Source organism: Arachis ipaensis, chromosome B09 (genome assembly GCF_000816755.2).
Source record: "Arachis ipaensis cultivar K30076 chromosome B09, Araip1.1, whole genome shotgun sequence".
Classification (NCBI taxonomy): Eukaryota; Viridiplantae; Streptophyta; class Magnoliopsida; order Fabales; family Fabaceae; genus Arachis; species Arachis ipaensis.
In genome coordinates, this window is record NC_029793.2 from 61,716,796 (window position 1) to 61,741,042 (window position 24,247).

At 35.9% G+C, this 24,247-nt stretch overlaps 2 protein-coding genes across 2 annotated transcripts; both read right to left on the minus strand.

Moving 5' to 3' along the window:
* LOC107615560 lies at positions 21,439-21,798 on the minus strand. Its single transcript, XM_016317613.1, has one exon. The coding sequence runs from the start codon at positions 21,796-21,798 to the stop codon at positions 21,439-21,441; it is 360 nt and encodes a 119-aa protein (XP_016173099.1).
* LOC107615559 lies at positions 21,802-22,281 on the minus strand. Its single transcript, XM_016317612.1, has one exon. The coding sequence runs from the start codon at positions 22,279-22,281 to the stop codon at positions 21,802-21,804; it is 480 nt and encodes a 159-aa protein (XP_016173098.1).

Sequence of the window (24,247 nt, forward strand, 5' to 3'; positions counted from 1 at the left end):
ACGCGTACGCGTGACCCCAAGATTCCAACCTTTCACGCGTAAGCGTCAGCCAGGCGTACGCGTCACCAGGTGTTTTTCCTTGCCCATGCGTGTGCGTGAGCAATGCATACGCGTCGCAGTGCTGCTGCTGTTGCATGGTACAAAATTCAGAGAGTTGTGCACGTAAGGTGTGAGAACTGTGCATCTAGCACAATTTCTACCCATGTGTATGCATGAACCACGCGTACGCATCGCGCTCTATTTTTCCCAGTCCCGCGCGTGCCTGCTCGACACGTACGCATCACCTCTCTTACTTCTCCCATCACGCGTACGCCTCCTAGATGCATACGCGTCGCATCCCATTTCTACCACTCACACGTACGCGTGACATGACACGTACGTGTGACCCTCTGCCCTGTTTCACATACTTCTTTTCTTCTCCTCTTTCCATTTCTTTCCTTCTTCTCTCTTCTCTTCATTTCTTTCCACCCTTCAACCATCATCTACCATCACCATTTACCATTCACCATTATTTTCTTTAGTTAGTTTGTTGGTTAATTATTTAGTTAGTTTAATTTTTGTTTAATTTTCTATTTTGATGGTAAGGGTTGGATTATTGATCTTGTTTGCTATTTCTTGCTGCTGATTACTGATAGGATGTTATTTTAACATCATTGTTGTTAATTTTCGTTGTTGGGATTCTTTGTTGAGGTTATGATTTGTTAATTGGTTTTGAAGTGATCATGTTTAACATTTGTGAACACCAAGTGCATGAGAATTGCCTTTAAAGCATTTTAAACCTTTTTGAATTACATGATTTGGCCACCATGTGATTTGAATTATTTTTTTTGTCTGGGAAATTTCTTAGTATTGGATGTTGGGCATTTACCTTAATGCATTGTGTTGCATCCATATGTTATGCTTATGCCGTAATGACATGTTGACCATTAATTGTTTACTTATGTGCTCTACACATATTTGAAACTATTCATTTTGGCACAATGCTTCAATTATGAAATTGGATCGTAAGCTCACCTAGGGATATCCTTTTGAAATTCTCAAGCTGTATGCACTATGCTTGCTATGTGATTGATTCTCACCTTTAGTTCTCTTTTACTACATTGCTTAGCAACCATGTTTTCCATTCTATGTCCCCTAGGTGATGTGAGCCAAAATTCAAAGTGTGTCATTGGTTGTTGCGTGATTTTCATTGTTCCTTTGTTCATTAAGCTTTCTTGCACATCAATTAATGTCCATTCATCATCGATTTCACAATCACTTAATTCTTGCTTGAATACTTTCATGCTTCTTCACTACTTGTTTGGTTGTCTTAACCTACAGGTTTTCTTTAGATCATTTCAAGCACACTAGAATGAGTGAAGTGTATGCCTCTTTTGTGTACAAATGTGACATAGCTTTTAAAAACTAGTGTGTGTGTGTGTGTGTTCTAAACCGCATGCAACTTAGAACTCACACATTATCTTCCTTAATGTCACACATACTATTCACTCATTTCATTCTAGTGATTCTTACCTCATTCCAATGATATATGCTTCCTTGCTGTTGCATTTACTTGTCATACTCTCCTATTTTCTATTGTTCAAGATGATTTGTCATAAGCAAAAACGGAAGTGGGAGAAAGAAAACGCAGCAGCCAGTTGATCCACCAGCTGAAGGTGGCAATCCGTATAGTCATCGTACCCCCTTGCTCATCTTTGAATGCACCGAGGATGGTGTAAACTTTTAAGTGTGAGGAGGTTGTCCGACCGAATTAGCCGTTTTTGGGTGACAAATCTATAATCCCANTAAGAAATTTATCTATAGGGCATCCCAATTGATTTGAGTAAAAAAATTCCTTGCATATATATAACGAAGTCTTTTTTTACTCTAGCCGTAAAGCAAAGGACAACAAAGTGCAATGATAGTTCTAAAGCTAATATAATAAGAAATAGTCAAAGGATATAATATGCTAGAAGACCGATGAAGAAATAAAGCTCAAAAACAGAGATACAAAAGCGTGAAGCATTCTCACACGATAAACAAACGCATAAAGATAAGGANATATATATATAATAGAAAAAGCTATTTTGGTGTCCAAAACTTTTTTCCATTTTTATCCTTCCTAATAACCTACCGCAGGTCAGTTATTCCGCGTTACAATACTCTCACTACCTCATCTTCATTCACGTTCTCTTTTATTTTATAAATCTAGTAACTTCTATAATAATGATCTTTTTCTTTCCTTATTCTCTCTAACTTTATATTACTGTTATTAGAAAAACTTCCTTCGTTTCTCATCCATCTTTTCATGCATCTTTCTCACTTCATCTAATATATAATTTGTTTTTTGTCATTAAATAAAAATGTAAAACTATATTTATATGTTTTTCTTGATTAATTACAGTTGACAGGATACCAATGGAAGTGATTGACGACTTGGCAAGACTATGTCAGACGATGAAGACAAAACATGAGCTAAGTACAGAGGCAACAACACCTCGGCAGAAGGCGTAACAGTTAAGTTATACATCCTATTAATAAATTTATATAGTTAGTATTGTTACAATTAATAACAACATAATAATTTTAGTATCATACTTAAATTAATTTAAATCTATAACAATATTCTATAACAATATATAATGGGAAAACCTGTTTTGGTGTCCAAAACTTTTTTCTATTTTTATCCTTCATAATAACCTACCCCACGTTAGTTATTCCGTGTTACAATACTCTCACTACCTCATCTTTATTCATGTTCTCTCTTATTTTATAAATCTACGTAACTTCTGTAATAATGATCTCTTTCTTCCCTTATTCTCTCTCACTTCACATTGCTGTTACTAGAAAAACTTCCTTCGTCTCTCATCCATCTTTTCTTTTCATGCATCTTTCTCACTTCATCTAATATATAATTTCTTTTTCATCATTAAATAAAAGTGTAAAACTATATTTATATGTTTTTTTTGATTAATTACAGTTGACAGAATACCAATGGAAGTGCTTGACGACTTGGCAAGACTATGTCAGACGACGAAGACAAAATATGAGTGAAGAACAGAGGCAACAACACCTCGGCAGAAGGCGTAACAGTTAAGTAATACATCCCATTAATAAATTTATATAGTTAGTATATCATTTAATATGAATTATCTTTTACAATATATTTTCATGTTAATAACAAATCTATTCAATACTCATGACAACATGGTCCAAGTAACAGACAGAATGATCCAAATATAGGTAAGAATCCTGTATATTTATTTATTTAATAATAATTTATTTCTTAGGTTTTGATTCGATAAACCTTCCATCACTACTAGAAAATGGCTTCATAAAGACAGATTTACAGACAGATTTGGTTTATATTATAGACGGATTTTTGGTTACCGACGGAATTACCGACGAATTTTGTCCCTCTGTAAAAGCCTCGTCGGAAATTATTTACCGACGGATTTTTTTCCGTCGGAAAATTACCGACGGATTTTTACCAGTTACCAACGGATTTTCCCTCTGTAAATTCTCCATCCATTTCTTGAAGACGACAAACTTTCCGACGGATTTTCAGACGGATTTTTCGTCTGTAATTACAGACAGATTTTCTGACAGATTTTCCATCGGTAATTACAGACAAATTTTCCGACGAATTTTCCCTCGGTAATCACAGACGGATTTTTCGACAGATTTTCCGTCTGTAATTTTTTAGATTACAGATAGAAAATCCGTCTGTAAATCTGTCAGTAAGATAAAATGAAATTTTTTTTAGATTTTTTCATTGTAAAATAAACCTGTTTTATACAAAATAATATAAATTGAATAATTACAATTTTTTATCTAAGTAGTATTCAAATATTTATAATATTACAAAAATAAACAAATTCATCATATTATAAAGCTAAAAGAAAAGTATTATAAACAAGCAAGTCAATATAATTCAAGACATAAACAAAGTGTATTATCAACTATAATCCTCAGTATATTGTTCAACCATACTAAATTTATCAACTATAGTCCTTAGTGTCATCTTCATCCCCATCATCATCATAGTCTTCATCCGAAGAGATTGAAGGTGGCGGCGGTGGCGGTGGCGGTGGAGCAGTAATGGAACTACTTGACGCTCTAACCTTCTTGTAATAGCTAACATAAGCCTCATTTCATCTCTTTTGTTTCAGCTTTTCCTTCTTGGCCTTTCTAATTGCCCGTTCTAACTTTTCTAACTTCTTTTGAGTCTTTTCCAAAGGAGCCAAGCGTGTATCTAACAACTTACTAATACGCTCATCTGTCTGTTGAGTAACACGTTGAAAAAGCTCTTCATTGAGATTATGAATCTGTTCTCGCAAATCAGGAACAAAATTTTGATTTATAGATGCTCTTCCAGATACAGAGTTGGCAGAAGTGGTTCTAGACTTAATAGAGCTAGAAAAGAATGCTCCTTTTCCGTAAACTCGATTCTTCTTTTGCCCACCACACACTTCCTCCCAAATCAAGTCTTCATCAATTGGTGATAGCTCCATTCCTTGTGCTTGAGCCTCGATATGTTGGGCTTGAATTTCTGCTAACTTTTTTATAAACTTCTCCTGTTGCACAATGATTATTATCAAAAGAAAAAAAAAAACCCTTAAGTAGTTAAGTTGCAGCTGTAAGTTGCCCTAAGAGAAAATACAGAAAACAAAAGACACTTCTGTGATGAACTAGTTCTTTAAAACATACAGAAGATTTTCACAGTTCAAATCATCAAATGCATGGCAGAACAAAAATCAATTATAACAAGGTGAAACAAAATACAATGCTTGCTTTCTAAGAAACAAGAACTTTACTCCCCTAAAAAATTAGTTAAACCTATGTTAGATGCTTTCTTAGGTTATCATCCATAAAACCACAAGTTAATCAATATGCCACAAACTCAGAAATCTAACAGAGCATGAGAAGTAGGTCCAAAACCAGCAAGTACATATATTGTCATATAGAATTAGACACATGTTTTTCAGATATGTAAATTAAAACACATGTTTCTTTGCTCAGATCTGGAAGAAATTAGAGTTTCATTTTGCTTGAAATGTTAAAAAACAAAGGTACTATAACTCTGGTTTTTGGATGTAATTCTATTATAAAAACAAAATTAAAAAACACAACAACTACTACTAATAATAATAAGTAACAGAGAAGAAACTAAATAATGGACATTAGTTATAATATATAATATATTCACAATGAGGATTGTGTGAGATGCAACCTGCTATAAAGTAAACTAGTTATTTGAGATGCAAGTGCAATACAGATCATCCATCTTTTGATTAGGATTAATGTTATTTTTATATTTGAATGAGTGGTGATTACTCTAATGGTTTATTCCAATTTTATCAACTTTGACAACAATACCAATTAATGCTAATTTCAATTTTCAAATGTGAAATTATATTAGAGTGGCTTTGATAAAAGTAGTATTAGTATTAGGAAAATGCAATAAGAATAAAGCACGTATAAGCAAAAATTAAAGGAAAGAGATTGTGAGTTGGTCTTTTTGTCGAGAAGTCCTTTGGGTTCAATTTCGAAGTGGGGGGCCAACTGCATAATTAGTGACTGACTAAGTTGATAAGTGACTGTCAAATAGGGTATAAAATGTGACAAGAAATTGTATAAGATTGGTGATGTTTCTTTAGAACAATGGTATTTGGGATAGATTAAATTTATCAGCAATAGTCATAGTCTAAGACCTGTCCAAAAATTTAAAATAAAGAAAGGGTCTAAGAAGCGAGAACTAGATAAAATTAATATACCTGTCCAAATGAAGATTAACTTCTATCAGAGACTCCGCAATACAATACTAGTGGCCTGCTCAAGATAACTGATAACAAACAAATGAATAAAAAAACAAAAGAAAAAGAAAAAAACTGAAAACTGAAAACTGAAAAATGCATATCCAAAATGGTTTGATCAAGATACTAAAAAAACTGAAAACTCAAACTGCTTATATATTTCCAATTAAACAACAGATTAAATTCCACTAAATCATAAATTTAAATACTATAGCTATAATTTTTACGACCAAAGAAATTAAATCACTAGACACATAGTGCCTGTAATACTCTACACATTATTAAAGTTATAATAAAATCAAGATCATATTTACACCCTACTTATTAATAAGCAACAGAACAAGTATTTAGATAGTATTCAGTATACAAGAATAATACAAATTCATATTATAGTAATTCTGAATCAAACAAACAACACGAATTACGGGTGTTCCCTTATACAAACCCAGATCAAGGCATGGCCAGAACATAAATAATCAAATACTGAAACAGAGCATGTTCAAGGAAAATTCACACACATCAAACACAGATCCAGGCTTAAATCCTAAACAACTCAATTAAACAAGCAATTCAACTACCCCTAAAATTGAAGAGAAGTTTCCATAAACAAAAAAGAAAAGAAAGCAATTGCATCTATAACATCACATACCCATATCAAATTGTACACACAGGTTGTGCAAGAAACTAAAAATTCACAACTAAGAAATGTCTTTTTTCTGCAACGGTGATGAAAGGTAACAATTTTTTCTCTCAAAATGGACAATGCTCACAACGTACAACATGTGATCTTGATTAATCTACAATACTGAGAAATATGGGAAGAATATGACAATAATAATAACAAAAAAAAACTGTGAATGGATAGAAGTTACAGAAACTGGGTTTAGTGAGAAATAGTTGTGGATCTGAATATGCTTTTTCCGATGAAGAATATATATGGGAACAAAATGAATAAAATACACAAACAAGAAAAAGAAAATCCAAAGTCTACCTTGAGACTAATCCTTATGAGTTGTGCCAATCCAAAACGAACCCAAATAAGCTCAAAAAGGAAAGGTTCCAACTTTGCAACACAAACAACAAATGATCCAATAACAACAGCACCCACAGACTGAGCAGCATAACCAATCAACTAAGAAAACTTTTTATATATATAAAAAAAGTAACATATTTGAGAAGCTTCTATACCTTGGATTCAGCTCCAACCCAGCTCAGAAAAACTCCAGGTTTTGTTTGTTCAAGGGACCTTCACAGAAAACCACTGTGTAGTTAAGAGTGCAAGTATGTTTTCTTATTAGAAAGCACGTAACAAGATAGAAGAATGTTTCCATTAAAAACTAAATATATCTGGTTTGTCTTATTAAAATAAGATAGAAGAATGTTTTCGTTTAATAATGAGAAAAATAAACTATTTTTATGAAGACAAACATTAATAGATTATTTTCTAGAGAATATTGTAATTCTTAATTTCTTAGAAGTGCATTATCATTTTCCATATTTCTTAGAAATATTTCATTAATAGTATCAAATAACAAATATATTTAAGCTAGAAAAAGTAATAGAGCACAAGAAAAATAAGCATTGAGTTTGAGCCTGAGGGATGAAGGGTCCCACTCCCACACGGCAAATACTAAGTGCAGCTATATCCTCCTCAAAAGTTTGCAACTGGCAACTGCAGCTTCTTCCCATTTTCATTTCCACCCAACTTTCAAAACCAACGCGCACTCACAAACTCTCATTACAGCCACAACACGGGTCAACTTTTCTCACTCACACTCTCGCATTATAATCAAACAATAAGGGCAGAAATAGATCAATAATTTTTTTATGTTTAAGACATCCATGATCCATAAACAGCAGCTACTTTAACAATGTATAATGAATTCTTATCAGATCCAGCAAAATATATAATAAATTGACCAAAACACCATTCTGAGGCTTTTCATCAAACAGCTTACATGCATCATTCAAAATGCTTTGATTAAATAAAAAATCCATCACAGCAACCAAATAAATCACAAAATCAAAAGCAAACCCTAGCTTAATCCCAAATCGAAAATGAAATCAAGCAGCAATTAAACTAACCGGAAGAAAATATAGTCACCATCGATGTTGGGTTTGAAGAGAAGAAAAAGTCACTGAAAGAGGATTAAAATTTATACTCATAAAAGTAGAGTTAGGATTACCGAGAGTGATGATTGACAATGACGAAAGTGATGGAAGTCCCAAAGGTGTTGATGATGGAAGAATGCGGTGGATGACTGTGGTTATGGAACAGCGGTGATGGATGAATGTGGCGCTGAGGAGCAAGATTTGGAGTCTGAAGCTGCTTGTGAAACAACGGTGAATGGAGTCTGAAGCTGCTTGTGAAACTGTGGAGCTCGAGGGTATAGAAGTAGTGTTTAGGTTTAAGTCAATATTACCGACGGAAATTTTTAAATTACAGACGGATTTTTCTGTCTGTAATAATTTAACAAAACGCACCGTTTTTGTCCATTTAATTACAGACGAAAAATCCGTCTGTAACCATTTTTCACGAAAAAAATTAATTTTTTCGACAGAATTATCGACGGATTTTCTTTTCTGTCTGTAATTTATGCTAATTCATTTTTTTTTATTTTCCGACAAAAAAATCCCTCTGAAATTTCATCTGTATTTCCGTGGGATAAAATCCATCGGAAATATCCGTTTGTAATAACTAGTTTTCTAGTAGTGCATAATTGTCCTAAATGATATTGTTATAGATATTATTATAATATCTTAATGTACTCTAAATTAAATATATATAACAATGTACCTTCAATAATAGTGTTTAATATAATTGTTGTCTTAAAATTTGGTCAAAAATGTAATTATTAGTTAATTTTTTTGTTCTTTGTACAGTTACTTTTTTGTTCTACACATAACTTCTACTCATGTTGTCTTTTTCTCTATTCTGTAGAGTACATGTAGTATTCTCTACCTATCTTTATCTCACTTAATTAAAAAAAATAATGATAATTATGTGTATAGAGAATAGTAAAAAATAATGAAAATGAAAATGAAAATTTTTTAAAAAATAATGGAATTAAAAAACATAAAAATTAATTTCCTAAAAATATTAGAAAAAAATAAAAATATAAAAATTACAATTTTGTTTTGAAATTAAATAAAATTTTAAGAAAATCTTAATAATTTTATTAGTTAGAGACATAGAAGTTAACATATTAGATCTAGAGAATATTAAGAATTATTATAAATAAGTGTTAAGAATAGGGAATATATTGATCAATAATATAATATTTTTATATTCAATTGTATATGTTAATAGTAGCTAAAATAGTAGTGTCCATATAATATTACTCTTTTAAGAAGATAAATTATTTGATATTATTTTTTTATAATTGTTGGCAAATTTTATAATTTGACTAACAAAAAATTTGAATACTTGATATCTTAAATTTTGTATGAAAGTAATAAAATATGACTTAACAAGTAAGTCTGATAAATAATAAGGATCTATATAATAGGTATACATCTAGATATCTAAATCAAAGAAGGAAAAAAAATTCCTTTAAAAAAATTTTAATAACTCAAAAGTTAACACAATGGTAGTTATGGATCAAAGTGATAAACAAAAATTAGAGTTGGAATAATGGTACGGTGATAATTAATTACGATTGGGATAAATAAAAGAAGAAGAAAAAAAAGAATAAAATAAGGCAGCATAATAATAATGATGAGACAAAGGATAGAAAATAAATTTAATAATATTTATAAATAACTACTATTTAAATAATATCAATAAATTTTTATATTAATTTTATTACACATAATAGCAAATTAATATATTTTCAATTTTATTTTTTAATTTAAATTTGTTTATTTCAATATTTTACATGTTAAATAATTTAAGATATATTTAAGATATTTTATTTTTTATAATTTATTTTTAATTATTATTAAATTTATAATTTTAAAATAAAAATATAAAATTAATTTCTTAAACTCAATAGAAAAGCGGCCCAACAAGCATGATAGTGCCTAGTGAGCCGCTAGTATATAAAGTGTACAAAAGACAAATAGTCACAACCTGCGGAGTTTAGGCCAGTTAGCTCAAACAGAATACAACAGAATTTTTGAAATAAAATAGCAACATCCTATCTGTCAAAGTAAGCCTCTAAGCCACTAAGATGTAGATTTACAAAAGTGAGAGACACTATATCAAAGAAAGCAAAATACAAGAGATAAAAGGGTCCTCCATTCTATCACCATCCCGCAAACTCATCGAGGTGGGTTGCGATCTGCATCTGAAAAATAACAACAACATATAGTATGAGAACTGGAGGTTCTCAGTATGGTAACAGTGTCCAATCAATAAGATATAAATAAGGTTTTGGGACACCAAAGACAATCCTGCAACTTTACACCAATATAAGATATTCAAACTTATAGTAAAAACTTAAACCATTAAAGGATATCTGTCTTAAGGGATTTCTAAACTAACAGTAACAGCGCTGTCCCACAACCTTCTCCATTCTATCCTCCACACAATCCCATTGCCACTGCCTACCGAGCTTCCTTAATACAAGTAGAAAACACAAGTAATTGTAGACAAGTAAAACACTGGTAATAAGCAATTTACAACATGTAATTTAGGAAGCAAGTAAGCATGTTATACATTCAGGCAAGAGATGCAAGTAAACAAAGCAAGCAAACACATAGAATATGCACATGATAAATACTTATCCTATTGTCCGTGATATCACTTTATCAGTTCAGCTGCCAACCTGACACATCCCATTGGGATGTCGCCTTTCTATCACTTATATAAATATGGCCCCTGGGATATAGTGCCCTAGCACACTCTTATGGGATATAGTGCCCGAGCACACTCTTATGACCACAAAGGATGCGAGTGGGATACTCAGCCTCATACCTCACATCTCAACGTAAGTAAGATTAACCATCGTCCTTTTGCCGGCGCCACAACCTCAACAAGCAGGATTAACCACTGTCCTTGCCAGGTATATAGCGACTTACCAAATATCAGCACAACAATAGCATAAAACCAGTCTCAGTGATCACTGCTCATATAGCACAAGTTCATCAATACTCATCTCATCAATTTCATTAACCATAGTCATTCATTTTCTAAGTTCCAAACTCATCTTCAGTTCTCAAATTCTCAAAGACATCGTCAATACTCCATCAATTCACTCAGACAAGTCCATCCACAGAACTTTCAATTCCTAAGCCTCCATTTTCTAAAATCATAACAAAAGATTCCCAACCTAAGCTACTTAACCCATCCTCACTAGTCTAATTACTAGTTAGGAGACTTAAACAGCAATTAAAGTTTAGAAAAAACAGTGAGGGGTTGCTGCATCGCGTACTACACGTCGTGTGCGCATGCCTGTAAAAGCGACATGCCCGTGTGTGCATGCCAGTGCTGCGTACGCAAGAGTACTTGGTAGCATCCAATCCGCATGTCGTGTGCACTATCCGGGTACGCATGCTCTAAAATCTTAGAAAATTTTGAAAAGCTGTAGAATTCAGTTTTTGGCACCATACTTCAAATGCGCATAACGTTTTCGTTTTAAAACATTTTTTATCTGTCCTTCATAGTTGTAAACCTCTCGGACCAAATTTTCATTTAAATCAAGTTTTATCAAAATTGAGGGTCCTGAGCACAAGTTATGGCTCGTTAAAGTTAGTTCAAAAATTGGTTTTCACCAAAATTACATAATCTCTAACTTTCAAAACACATAATGCAAATCGATTTGCTCACAGCCCAACCAACACCAAAACAACCCAAAAATCCATATTAAACATTATTCAACTATATCTCAATACTACATGCATCTTAACCATTCAATCACTACTCAATCAACTCATACAATTTCTGAATTCTCAATTCTATTAACAATTATTCTGCCATTTCACCAATCTCAATAATTATTAACCCAACCTCAATCATACCACATTCACACCATTTTAATCCATTACTCATCAATATGAATCATCATCACATCACAATCATCATACCAAATCCTCATTGTCACATTCAAACATATACCATTCATACAATCATCATCACAATTCACATGCCACATGCCACATGCCACATACATAATCCGATCAACCATTTATTTAATTCAATCATATCCTAAGGTCAATTAGCCTAAGTTTCACAAAACATTACACATTAAATAAAGAAAACAGAAATTATACTTTGGCCTATTCTCACACAATTCAAAACACCGAAAAACAATCTCCAACCAAGTTCAACAAAATCCACCACCGAAAGTTCAACTCCAATTCCACTAGCTTCACTCCAAACATAATAATTCAAGCTACATACATACAATTTACCATACATTTATCCTAGGGCTCACAATTACACCAAACCATAAGGATTTTGAAGAGACTTACCTTACCCAATGGTATTAAGGACAAAATCCAACAATACTCCAATGCTAGATCACTCTTAAACAACCAAAATCACAAAATCTATTCAATAATTATACCCAAAAATGTGAAATCTATTAGGGTTGACGAAAGGAGTGTGAAATTCAAATTCTTACTAGCAATGCCTAGCTAGAATTGACAGACTCGACAAGGGCTATGCGTGGCTGCAAACGGCACACGAATCAAAATACCGTAGCTCAACTTATGAGTGAAAGAAGGAGAATGCGAATAATGTTTTCTTCTTCTCCTCTCTTCTCACTTAGCAGTTGTGTTGTTAGTATTTTGGATGGGAATGAGGCCGAATTGGCTTCATTTTAGGGTATTTATATGTTGGACTTGGGCCCAGTTTGGACCCAGCCCAACTGCGAAGCGTTTTTGGTTCGTTCGACCCAATTTCGGGTCAAAACCTTTAGAATTAGCATCCCTTTTTTAATTTTTAATACTTTTTTAAGCTCTTCTATAATTTTTATTCCCATAACTCAGTATCGGACAAACTTAAGCCGGTACCGCTGGCTAATTTACCTATACTCATTTTTATGCAATTTTCGGCAGAAAATCACATTTTTTCACTCGAAAAAATTTACAGAATTTAAATCTCACCTTTAAATTTTCAAATTAAGACTTCTAAATTTTTGAACCTATTTCTGGCAATTAAATTATTATTTTATTTATTTTAACTAGTTGTTAATCTCTAGTTCTTATATTGTTCACCAATAACATGAACTATAAAATTCTTCAAAGTTTATAAACATTCCACTCCATGTGGCATGTATGCAAAAATTAGATAAGTAGAACTAAATACAATAGATCCATCTTGATGAATACTATTTTATCATCATAATGAATAAATAACAATGGAATTCTAGACATTTTAGTGAGTAAAAATTAGATAATAAAATAGTAAAATATGAGAAGAATGAATAAAAGGTGAATGAGAAATGAATATTTTTTTTAACTGAGCAGCTGATGAGCGATATTTGTCGGTATAGAATTTTCTAATAGAATTATGTCATGAGTATAGTTTAAACCAACAAACTATAACGCATCAAACATAGAAAATATGTGTCCACAATTCAAAATCAATAACCGAGAGTATTAGTCTCGAGTTGTTCAACCTTGCAGTTTTCCTAAGGTGCACATCATTGGTTAGGAGTTCTCTTTGGTGTCTGAGGTTGAATGCGATAAATGTAAACAAGCTTGCATAAAAGCAATGAACAATTAACGAATAAGCTAATGGACACAAGAAATTGAACTAAACAAGAGCGAATAACAATCAATCAATGTAAAAGCCTTGGCTAGGGTTGGGAATTGGAATTCCTATCCTCATTGTCTCTAACAATTGTGACGAGAATTGGTTATTGCTCCACTTAGTTAACCTCTAACTATGAAGGAAAGTCAAGTGAAGATAATCAATTCGAGTCCACAAGTCCTAATCAAATTCTAAGGAAAGACTAGAGTTAGTGTCATTCAAATCAATTAGCAATTTCCAATTATTAATCCACAAAAACCTTGACAATTCAAGTGTCTCCAATTATCCAACCCGTAAGCCAAGAGTAAAAATCTACTCCATAGCTAAAGTTGACATTTTCTCAAACAATTGGTGAGCAATAATGGAATACATCATGAAATTGAGAGAGAATTGGAATTCAAGCTATCTTATACAAGAAATTGACAACAACCAAACAATTAACAACAATGAACATGAAATTCCTCAATGCATTCATAGAAATCAAAGTAGCAAGGTCTAGATCCAAGATCTAAAATATTAGAGTAACAAGAACACCAAATTGAGAGTGGAAGAAGAAGATCTACAATTTAGAGTAATGTAAAATTGAATCAAATTTAGATCTCACCAAATGATCTAAGTACAATTGGAATTGAGAAAGCCAAAAACCTAGAGAGAAGTGGGAATTTCTCTCTCTAAAAATGTAACTTCCAAAAGTAACTAACTAGAAAAGTGTGTAAAAGATCTGTCCTCCTTCAATCCTTGGTTATTTTAATCTTTTCCCGCCAGAATTCCACTCAGAATTGGGCTAGGAGCTTTTCTAAAATCACCAGGCATGTTTTCATTAAAAAGGTCACGTGTGGTCGTCACACGTACGCGTGGGTCACGCGTACGCGTTGTCTGGGTTTTGCGATCCATGCGTGCGCGTTAGGCGTGCGTACGTGTCGATGAAGTTTTCACCCAGCCACGCGTATGCGTCCATGCTCGCTGATGCACAACTATTTTGTGGTACATTTTGTACTTAATTGAGTGGATTTTATCCACTAAACTCACACTTATTCATAAAATTCGCATGTTTTACATTTTCCTTCCTAATTTTGTCCTATGATTGAAAACATGCTTCTTGGCCTTAAATTTGCTATGTTTAATCCTCTCTTGTTACCATCCGATGCCGTGATATATCTGTTAAGTATTTTCAGGGTTTATAGGGCAAGAATGACTTAGAGGATGGAAAGTAAGCATGCAAAACTAGAAGGAATACAAGAAATTGAAGGAATTATTGAGCTGTCAAGCTTGACCTCTACGTACTAAATCGATCATAAATTGAGCTACAGAGATCCAAATGAGGCAATTCAGTTACGTTGGAAAGCTAACATCCGGGGCTTCAAATTGATATGCAATTTGCCATAGTTGCCATGCAGTTAGGTGACGCGTACACGTGGATGACGCGTACGCATGACCTTGCGAAAGTTCAGCGATGCGTACGCTTGGGTGACGCGTACGCGTGACAAAGCCACGTGCTGCACGTATTAGAAAATGCTGGATGCAATTTCTGGGCTATTTTTTGGCCCAGTTTCAAGCCCGAAAATGAAGATTAGAGGCTGCAGAGTGGGGGAATAATTCAACAACTTTCATTCACATAATTTTAGGTTTTAGATGTAGTTTTCTAGAGAGAGAGGCTCTCTCCTCTCTCTTGGTTTTAGGATTTTTAGGTTTAGTTCTTCTCAAATTCTGAATTTTATCTTATTGCAATTTAGTTTCTCTTCTACTTTTATTTGTTCTAGTACTTTAGTTTATCTATTTCTCTTGTTGATCTCTTTGTGTAGCTATTTTAGTTTATGAATTCTCATGTTAGATTTGATTTTCCTTTTTATCCAATTTGGGGTATTTCATATTTATTGCTTCTTCCTTTATTTGTTATCATTGATGCTTGCAATTATTGGTTTAGATTTTATATTCTCTTATTGCTTTTCTATGCTTTTATTTTGTGCCCACCAAGTGTTTGATAAAATGCTTGGTTGGATTTTAAACTAGCTTTTTATGTTCTTAGCTAAGATTGAGTAATTAGAGACTCTTGAATTGTCAAAGTCTCTTCTTGATTGACAATTGAAAGTTGCTAGTTGACTTGAATTCCACTAACTCTAGTCTTTCCTTAGGAGTTGACTAGGACTTGAGGGTTCATGTTGATTTTCTCACTTGACTTACCTTCAATTGTTAGAGGTTAACTAAGAGATAGAAAAAGGTAATTACCATCACAATTGACTATGATAATGGGGATAGGAATTTCAATTATCAATTCTTGCTAAGACTTTTCTTAACTATTATTTTATTTCTTTGTTATTTACATTACTTGTTCCTTATTTCAAAACCCAAAAAGATAAAATTCCATAACCAATTATAAGTACACTTCCCTACAATTCCTTGAGAGGCGACCCGAGGTTTGAATACTTCGGTTATTTTTATTGGGTTTGCTTAAGTGACAAAAGAATTAAATTTGATTGAGGTTTAATTATCGGTTTAGATCTATACTTACAACGTGCTTATTTTCGTGAATTTTTACCGATGATTTTTCTCCCATCACTCGCGCGCCAATTCCAGAATTCAGCTTCCACGCGTGTGCATCGGCTACGCATGCGCATCGATGCCAATACTCTAAAGCTCCATTTTCCATTCTCCCTCCACTTATGCATGCTCTCTTTCTTTCTTCTAGACCATTCCTGCCCCTATAAACTCTAAAATCACTTAACAAACAGATCACGGCATCGAATGGTAATAGAGAGAGATAAAAATATAGCATAATTAAGGCCTAAAAAGCATGTTTTCATCCATTAAGTAAAATTGGGAAGAAAACGTAAAACCATGCATTTTATATGGATAAGTGTGATAAAATGTTGATAAGATCCTCTAAATTACGCACAAAATGTATCACCAAATAGTGGTGCATCAAATCTCGCCACACTTAAACCAAGCATGTCCTCATGCTAAAAGAGATTGAAAGACCAAAGAATCATAGGAGAATGGGGATTTATTAGATGCAAATTACCTATATGGATGCAACTAATGCAAATGTATCTCTCTACTTGGTCAAAGGTAAATCAACTTCCAAGAATATATATGAGCAGATACGGCCAAAATGATACAATAATTCATGACTCTACCAATTCAAGGCACAAAAGTGGAGTGTGCATAACTTGCATGAAGAAAGCTCGTGAAACCCGGGAACAAGGAATTGAGCGTCAAACCCTCAACGGAAGTGTTTGCACTCTATTCTCTCTAGTGTTTAGGGTTGACCACTCAATTATGCTCTAATCATGCTTTTCCCTGATTTGTTTGTCAGCTAACAATCAACACTCATCCAATGCATGCATACACCTATCATGAGGTCTTTTTAAAGGTTGTAATGGGGCTACGGTCAAGGTAAGGTTATATATATGGCTAAGTGAGCTCAAAATTTAAGTCCTTGATTAACATAAGCTTCCCACCTAACCTATAGAACAACCTATGAAAATCTAATACAAGCCTAACTACCCATTATTTTCTTCTTCACATATTCATGCATTCCATTTTCTTTATCATTTTCCATATTCATTGATTATTACTGAACCTTATTTTGGGGCATTTTGTCCCCTTTTTTATTTCTTTCTTTTTCCTTTACTTCTTTTCTCTTTTTTTTTCTTTCTTTTATTTTTTTCTTTTTTTCTTTCCTTTTTGTATATATAATTTGTTTCTTCTTTTCTTTCTTTTTGAACTACAAACATATACAAGAGCATCAATGCACATGGTTTTCTATTTAATGCACGAATATGTACCCAATTCCCAAGATCTTCAATGAAATTCTAAACATCCTTTTACCTCAACCAATGTCCTAAGTTTTCCCACACTTGAATGACGCACACACACTAGCCTAAGCTAATCAAAGATCCAAATAAGGACAATTATTGTTTTTCGCTTAAAGGCTTGTAATGTGCTAATATTAGAACAAAGGAATTTGTCATAGGCTCAAAGTTGGCTAACAATGGTTGATGAAGGGTAGGCCATTTGGGTACGTGAGCTAAATAAAATGATGGCCTCAATCATGTAAATGCATGTCTACATGGAATAATGGACATAAAGAATCGAATAAATCAAGGATCACAATCATAGAAAGAGAACAATGCATACAAGAATGAAAATAATTGGTTATAAGATGTAACCACACAATTAGGCTCAAGTCTCACATGCTTGTGTTCTTAGCTTAAGAGCCGTGTTCCAAAATACATTCCTCAAGCAAGATTAACACAAAAAATTTTCAAATTGGTAGGGTGCCCTAATAATAATTTCTTGGAAAAGAAGTTATCACCCTAACCAAGTAGTCCTAACATGCAGAAGGTGTTCAAATACAAAAACTAACCATGCAATCTATTCTAACTAAAGGAATAAAAATCAAAATCATGGATGTTGAAAAGAAAAGGGTACCTACAGAAGTCGGTAACCGACCTCCCCACACTTAAGAGTTTGCACGGTCCTCCGTGCCGATGATGATAAGGAAAGGGGGGTTCGGGTCGTCACCTCCATCATTCATGCCTTGAGTGCTCGCTTCACTGTTGTCCGAATCGGATGTGGAAAGGATTGGCTCTTCCATAGGCGGGTTGACACAACTCCAAAGCTTCATCATGTAAGCAAATCGGCGTTTGTTTCGCCATTCATATCGATCTATCTTCTCAAGGAGCTCTACGAGCAATTGATGGGTTGACTTTGGCGGTGCGGATGAAGTAGTAGGAATGGTGGGAGGAGGGGCTATGGTGAGGCTCGTGGTGTCCGTGGGAGGCTGAAGATATTTTCCGCTCGGGACGAGATCCGCCCTTTGCCGGAATTGTAGCCTTCATGTCCTTAGCGTCGCAAGAAACACCAGCAGTGGCAACTAAATCGGATACCAAGGCGGAAAATGGTAGATTGCCCTTGGCATGGACTCGACCCATCGCTTGTCGGATGAGGAGATGGATGTTGACTGGTCTCTCTGTGAGTATGCACCAAACAAGGAGGGCTATGTCCGCCGTGATGGATGACTTATGGGTACTAGGAAGCACATAGTGAGATAAGATCTGGGCCCATGCTCGAGCTTCCACAGTAAGAAAGCGTGCGTCAATGCACTTGGGCCGCATCCTTAGTCGCCCTTGGGTCCAAAATGCCTCAGGTTGGGCAATGACCGGAAGAATCGAGTCCAACTCTAACTGATACTCATTTCGCTACCATAGGACCTCTTGGTAACCATCCATATCCTCCAGTACCGATGAAACATTAAGCACTCGCTGAATAGCCTCCTCTGAAACCGAGAGTTACTTTCGGCACACGTAAACCGACTGAAGAGACGGGGAGTGAAAATTGGAGTAAAACTCCACCACCCACAAGAGATTTGTCTCTTGTGGTCTTTGCAATAGAAACTCCCATCCTCGCCGTTCAATGCGGGGCAGCACATACGGAGCAATGTGGTCCAGGGGAGTGAGTAGGTGCTCGGAATGATAGTTCCTCTCGACTATGTGAGGAAACATGAGCTCACAGAAGCAGTTGGAAAACCTTGTGGGGTCCCTTGCCGGATTGCTTTTCTCTTGGTCATCAAGGTGAACAATTGTCTTCGCCTTCTTTGAAAGGGGATTTGCTCCTAGTGTAGGGCATGCCTTGGAGGTTGATTTTTGGGATGCCCTTTTTGTGGCCGGTTTCTTCGACGCTTTCTCCTTGCCTTTTCTGGTGCTATCATGAAAAAGGAAGGAAAAGTGGAAACATTAAACTCAAAGAATCAACACTCAGAAAATAACACTGTAGGGCCTCTTGGTAACCATCCATATCCTCCAGTACCGATGAAACATTAAGCACTCGCTGAATAGCCTCCTCTGAAACCGAGAGTTACTTTCGGCACACGTAAACCGACTGAAGAGACGGGGAGTGAAAATTGGAGTAAAACTCCACCACCCACAAGAGATTTGTCTCTTGTGGTCTTTGCAATAGAAACTCCCATCCTCGCCGTTCAATGCGGGGCAGCACATACGGAGCAATGTGGTCCAGGGGAGTGAGTAGGTGCTCGGAATGATAGTTCCTCTCGACTATGTGAGGAAACATGAGCTCACAGAAGCAGTTGGAAAACCTTGTGGGGTCCCTTGCCGGATTGCTTTTCTCTTGGTCATCAAGGTGAACAATTGTCTTCGCCTTCTTTGAAAGGGGATTTGCTCCTAGTGTAGGGCATGCCTTGGAGGTTGATTTTTGGGATGCCCTTTTTGAACATTAAAATCCAAATAATCAACACTTGGAAAATAACATGCAAGTGAAAGGTAATACCCAGAAGGAATAGTATTTCTTGAGGACATGACAGCTGCAACATGTGATCAAGACAATAATAAAAACATGGGGCATAACACTTAGCATGGGATGAGTGAGTAAAGCATGCAATAAGGCATGAGAATGATAACTCACGCGTCAATAATAATCAAGAAGCAAGTCAAAGGTAATGAGCATTAGAATGGTAAACATGAAGGTAGAATATGCTCAATGCACTTAGCTAGAGCAAGTGAAGGAAGAAGAAGCACCAAGTTAGGAGCATAGAGTCAAAATTGAACTAAAATGGTATAGGTGCATTTCAACAAACATTTAGTGTGAAATATTCAATTAATGAGCAAGTATGAATAGTTTAACCATGTAAAGCCTCAAATAGAATACCAACAACAACACAATACCACAAAGTCATGAAGGAATCAAGAGATGTCAAATTGATCTATCAAAGCAAGAGAGAACTCAAATTTCAACACACATGGAAAATATGAATTGGAAGAAAGAAAACAAGCAAGAATTAAGTAACAAAAATACAACTAAGAGGAAATGCAGTAGAAAGAAGATAAATGCAACTAATAAGATAGACACAAATTAGCATAAGTGACAAAAAGAAAGAAAGGAGTCGGGGGTAGAACCTTGAGAAGAAGGAGTGAACAATGTGGAGTGTAGGTGGAGAATAGGAAAGAGAGGAAAGAGAAGGTAAGGGGTTGCCGGAGGCGGTGGTCGCCGGCAGAGGTGGTTGCCGATGTAGTGGCCAGAGACAAGGGTGATAGAAGATGGGAGAAGAGGAGAGGAAGTGTTGGAAGAAAAAAAGTTAAAGAAGGGACTCAAAACAGGGTGCGATGTGTTTAAAATGCGTCAGGGATGCGATGCGTGAGCGCACTCCACGCGTACGCATGGGTGGATAGAGATGGGAGGCGACCCGTAAGCGTCTCCTATGCCTACACATGGGTTGCAGGAAAGAGAAGGGATGCGTACGCGTCAGGCGATGCACACGCGTAGATAGAGTTGAGCCCTGGGCGCAGAGTGGGCCCAAAGCAGGCCTAACTCTCTCGTTTTTGTATCTGGAGTGGCGTGCAGCACAGTCGACGCGTACGCGTCTATCACTCTTAAGCGTGGATTAGAAAATTGACGACCGACGCGTACGCGTCTGCCACGCTTACGCGTGGGGCGCTTGGCACCAAATAGGCATAAAAGAGGCACAACTCTCTTGTTTTCGTACCAGAGTGGCCAAAATTTGCAATCAACGCGTACGCGTGGGTTATCGAAATGGCAATGGACGCGTAAGCGTCACCCACGTCGACAGCCCCTTTCTTTTTTTTTTTTCATACACATGAAGAGGGCCAATTATAGCACAAATTGGTAGTAATGCATGCTAAAGGGGTCAAAAACATCAAAAACCTCATGTAACACTCAACCTTAAGAATTTCTTCAACATCTTAATTCAATCAAACCATTATCAATGAACTCCTCATGTGCAATTTAACACAAAAATCAAGCAAAAATCAACCCTACTATGAACAAACTCACAAATCAAGCAATTACCAAAGGTAAAAAAATTCTACAAGCTATGTGCAAGAAACTATAAGCAAAGGTAGATCATACCATGATGGGCTGTCTCCCACCTAGCACTTTTCTTTAACGTCCTTAAGTTGGATGGTCATTAGCTCAAATCTCTTCTCCTTCGGGTTCATCCTCAAGGAGGAACACCTCAACCTCTTTGTTGCTTTTCATCTTTTCTCTATGGTATAGCTTTAGACGATGACCATTAACCTTGAAGATATTAGGGCTTGAAGGATGGCGCAAGTGGTAGACCCCATATGGCTCCGCTTTCTCCACTCTATACGAGCTTTCCCACCTTGATCTCAACTTTTCGGGCATCAATCTCAACCTAGAGTTATAGAGGAGAACCAAATCTCCCGCTCTAAACTGTCTTCTTCTAATATTTCTATCATGCATCGCTTTCATCTTCTCCTTGTAAATCCTTGAATTGTCATAGGCTTCCAATCGAAGGTTCTCAAGCTCCATCAACTATAACTTCCTTTCGAATCCAACCCCAAATCCAGTGTTGCATTCTTTTACGGCCCAATATACTTTATGCTCTATCTTCGCCGGTAGATGGCAAGCCTTCCAATAGACCAACCGAAACGGCCTCATACCAATTGGCATCTTATAGGCCGTCTGGTAGGCCCAAAGCGCAGCAACGAGCTTAGAAATCCAATATTTCTTGTGAGGCTTCACAACATTTTTCAATATGCACTTTATTTCCCGATTGGAGACCTCGGCTTGGCCATTCGTTTGTGGGTGGTATGCCGTGGCCACTTTATAGATGATGCCATACTTCTTCATTAACCTTATCATTCTTTTGTTGCAAAAATATGAGCCTTGATCACTCACGATTGTTCGTGCTGATCCAAAGCGGCAAATAATGTTATTTCGAACAAAAGAAAGAACCACATTAGCATCATCGGTTCGGGTGGGAATCGCCTCCACCCATGTACATGAAATCATTAGAATTTGGAAATGGCCCCATAATGTCAATATCCCAAACATAAAAAATTTCGCAAAACAACATTGTTTGTTGGGGCAAAACCCGTAATCCAAGACATTTCGAGCCGTCCTTTGAGGACCAAAATGGCCACCACCCTCGGAAGAGTGGCAAGCCTCCAAAATAGCTTGATGCTTGGATTACGGTATACATCTTCGAATTACTTGATCGGCACGACATCTCCATAAGTATGGGTCATCCCATACAAAATATTTGGATTCGCTTTTGAGCTTATCCTTTTGATGTTGATAAAAATTAGGAGAAAAGGAGCGAGCGACCAAGTAATTTGTAATAGGTGCATACCAAGGGGTCACCTCGGATATTGCTAGCAAACCGTCAAGAGGGAATGTATCATTAATAGGAGTGGGGTTGCCCTTTGTGTGCTCAAGGTGACTCAAGTGGTCTCCACTAAGTTTTGCGAACCACTCCTATCTTTGATTTCTAGGTCAAATTTTTGCAATAGCAACACCCATCGGATCAACCTAGGTTTGGATTCCTTCTTGGCCAACAAATATTTCAGTACTGCATGATCCGAGTATACTACCACCTTAGAGCCAAGTAGATAAGCCCGTAATTTATCCAAGGTGAAGACAATAGCTAACAATTCTTTCTCGGTGGTAGTATAATTGGATTTCGATCCATCTAAAGTTTTTGAGGCATAGGCAATGACATAAGAAATTTTACCCTCGCGCTAAGCTAGCGCCGCTTCCACCGCGTAGTTTGATGTATCACACATTATCTCGAATGGCCTAGTTCAATTTGTCCCTCTGAAAATGGGAGCTTGGGTCAAAGCTACCTTGAGCTTGTCAAAAGCCTCCATGCACTCTTCACTTAAATCAAATTCCACATCCTTTTGCAACAATCGAGATAGAGGTAGTGCCACCTTACTAAAGTCCTTAATGAATCGCCGGTAAAAACCTGCATGTCAAAGAAATACATGGACTTCCCTCACAGAAGAGGGATAAGGCATACTAGAAATAACATTGACCTTTGCCGGATCCACAGAGATCCCATCATTAGAGACAATGTGCCCAAAAACAATACCTTGTCTAACCATAAAATGGCATTTCTCAAAATTTAACACAAGGTTTGATTTAGTACACCTCCCTAATACTTTTGCTAGATTGTCCAAGCAAAGGTCAAAAGAGTTCCCATAAACAGAAAAATTGTCCATGAACACCTCTATGCAATACTCCAAAAGATCCACAAATATACTCATCATACACCTTTGGAACGTTATCGGTGCGTTGCGCAAGTCAAATGGCATTCTCTTATATGCATACATTCCAAAAGGGCATGTGAAGGTGGTTTTTTCTTGGTCTTGTGGAGCAATGTAGATTTGAAAATATCCGGAATAGCCATCTAAGAAACAGTAATGAGATTTACCACATAGGCGATCAAGCATTTGATCGATGAAGGGCAACGGAAAGTGATCCTTCCTAGTGGCTACATTCAATTGCCGATAGTCAATACACACCCTCCATGAGTTTTGGACTCTTGTGGCTATATGCTTTCCTTGTTCATTCTTGATTGTAGTAACACTGGATTTCTTTGGAACCACTTAGACGAGGCTCACCCACTCACTATCCGAAATCGGATAGAAAATGTCCGCTTCTAATAACCGGGAGACCTCCTTCTTCACAACCTCTAGAATGGTATGATTTAGATGCCTTTGAGGTTTTCTAACGGGTTTGGCTCATTCTTTTAGGAAAATTCGGTGTTCACACAGTTAGGGGCTAATGCCAATTAAGTCCGCCAAGCTCCACCCAATGGCCTTCTTGTTCCTCCTCAAGACATTAAGCAACTTCTCTTCTTGGTGGAAGGAGAACTCCTTTGCAACAATTACCAGGAGCTTTTGGTCATCTTCAAGGAAGGCATATTTTAGGTGGGCCGGGAGTGGTTTCAAATCTATCTTTTGTTCATGACTCG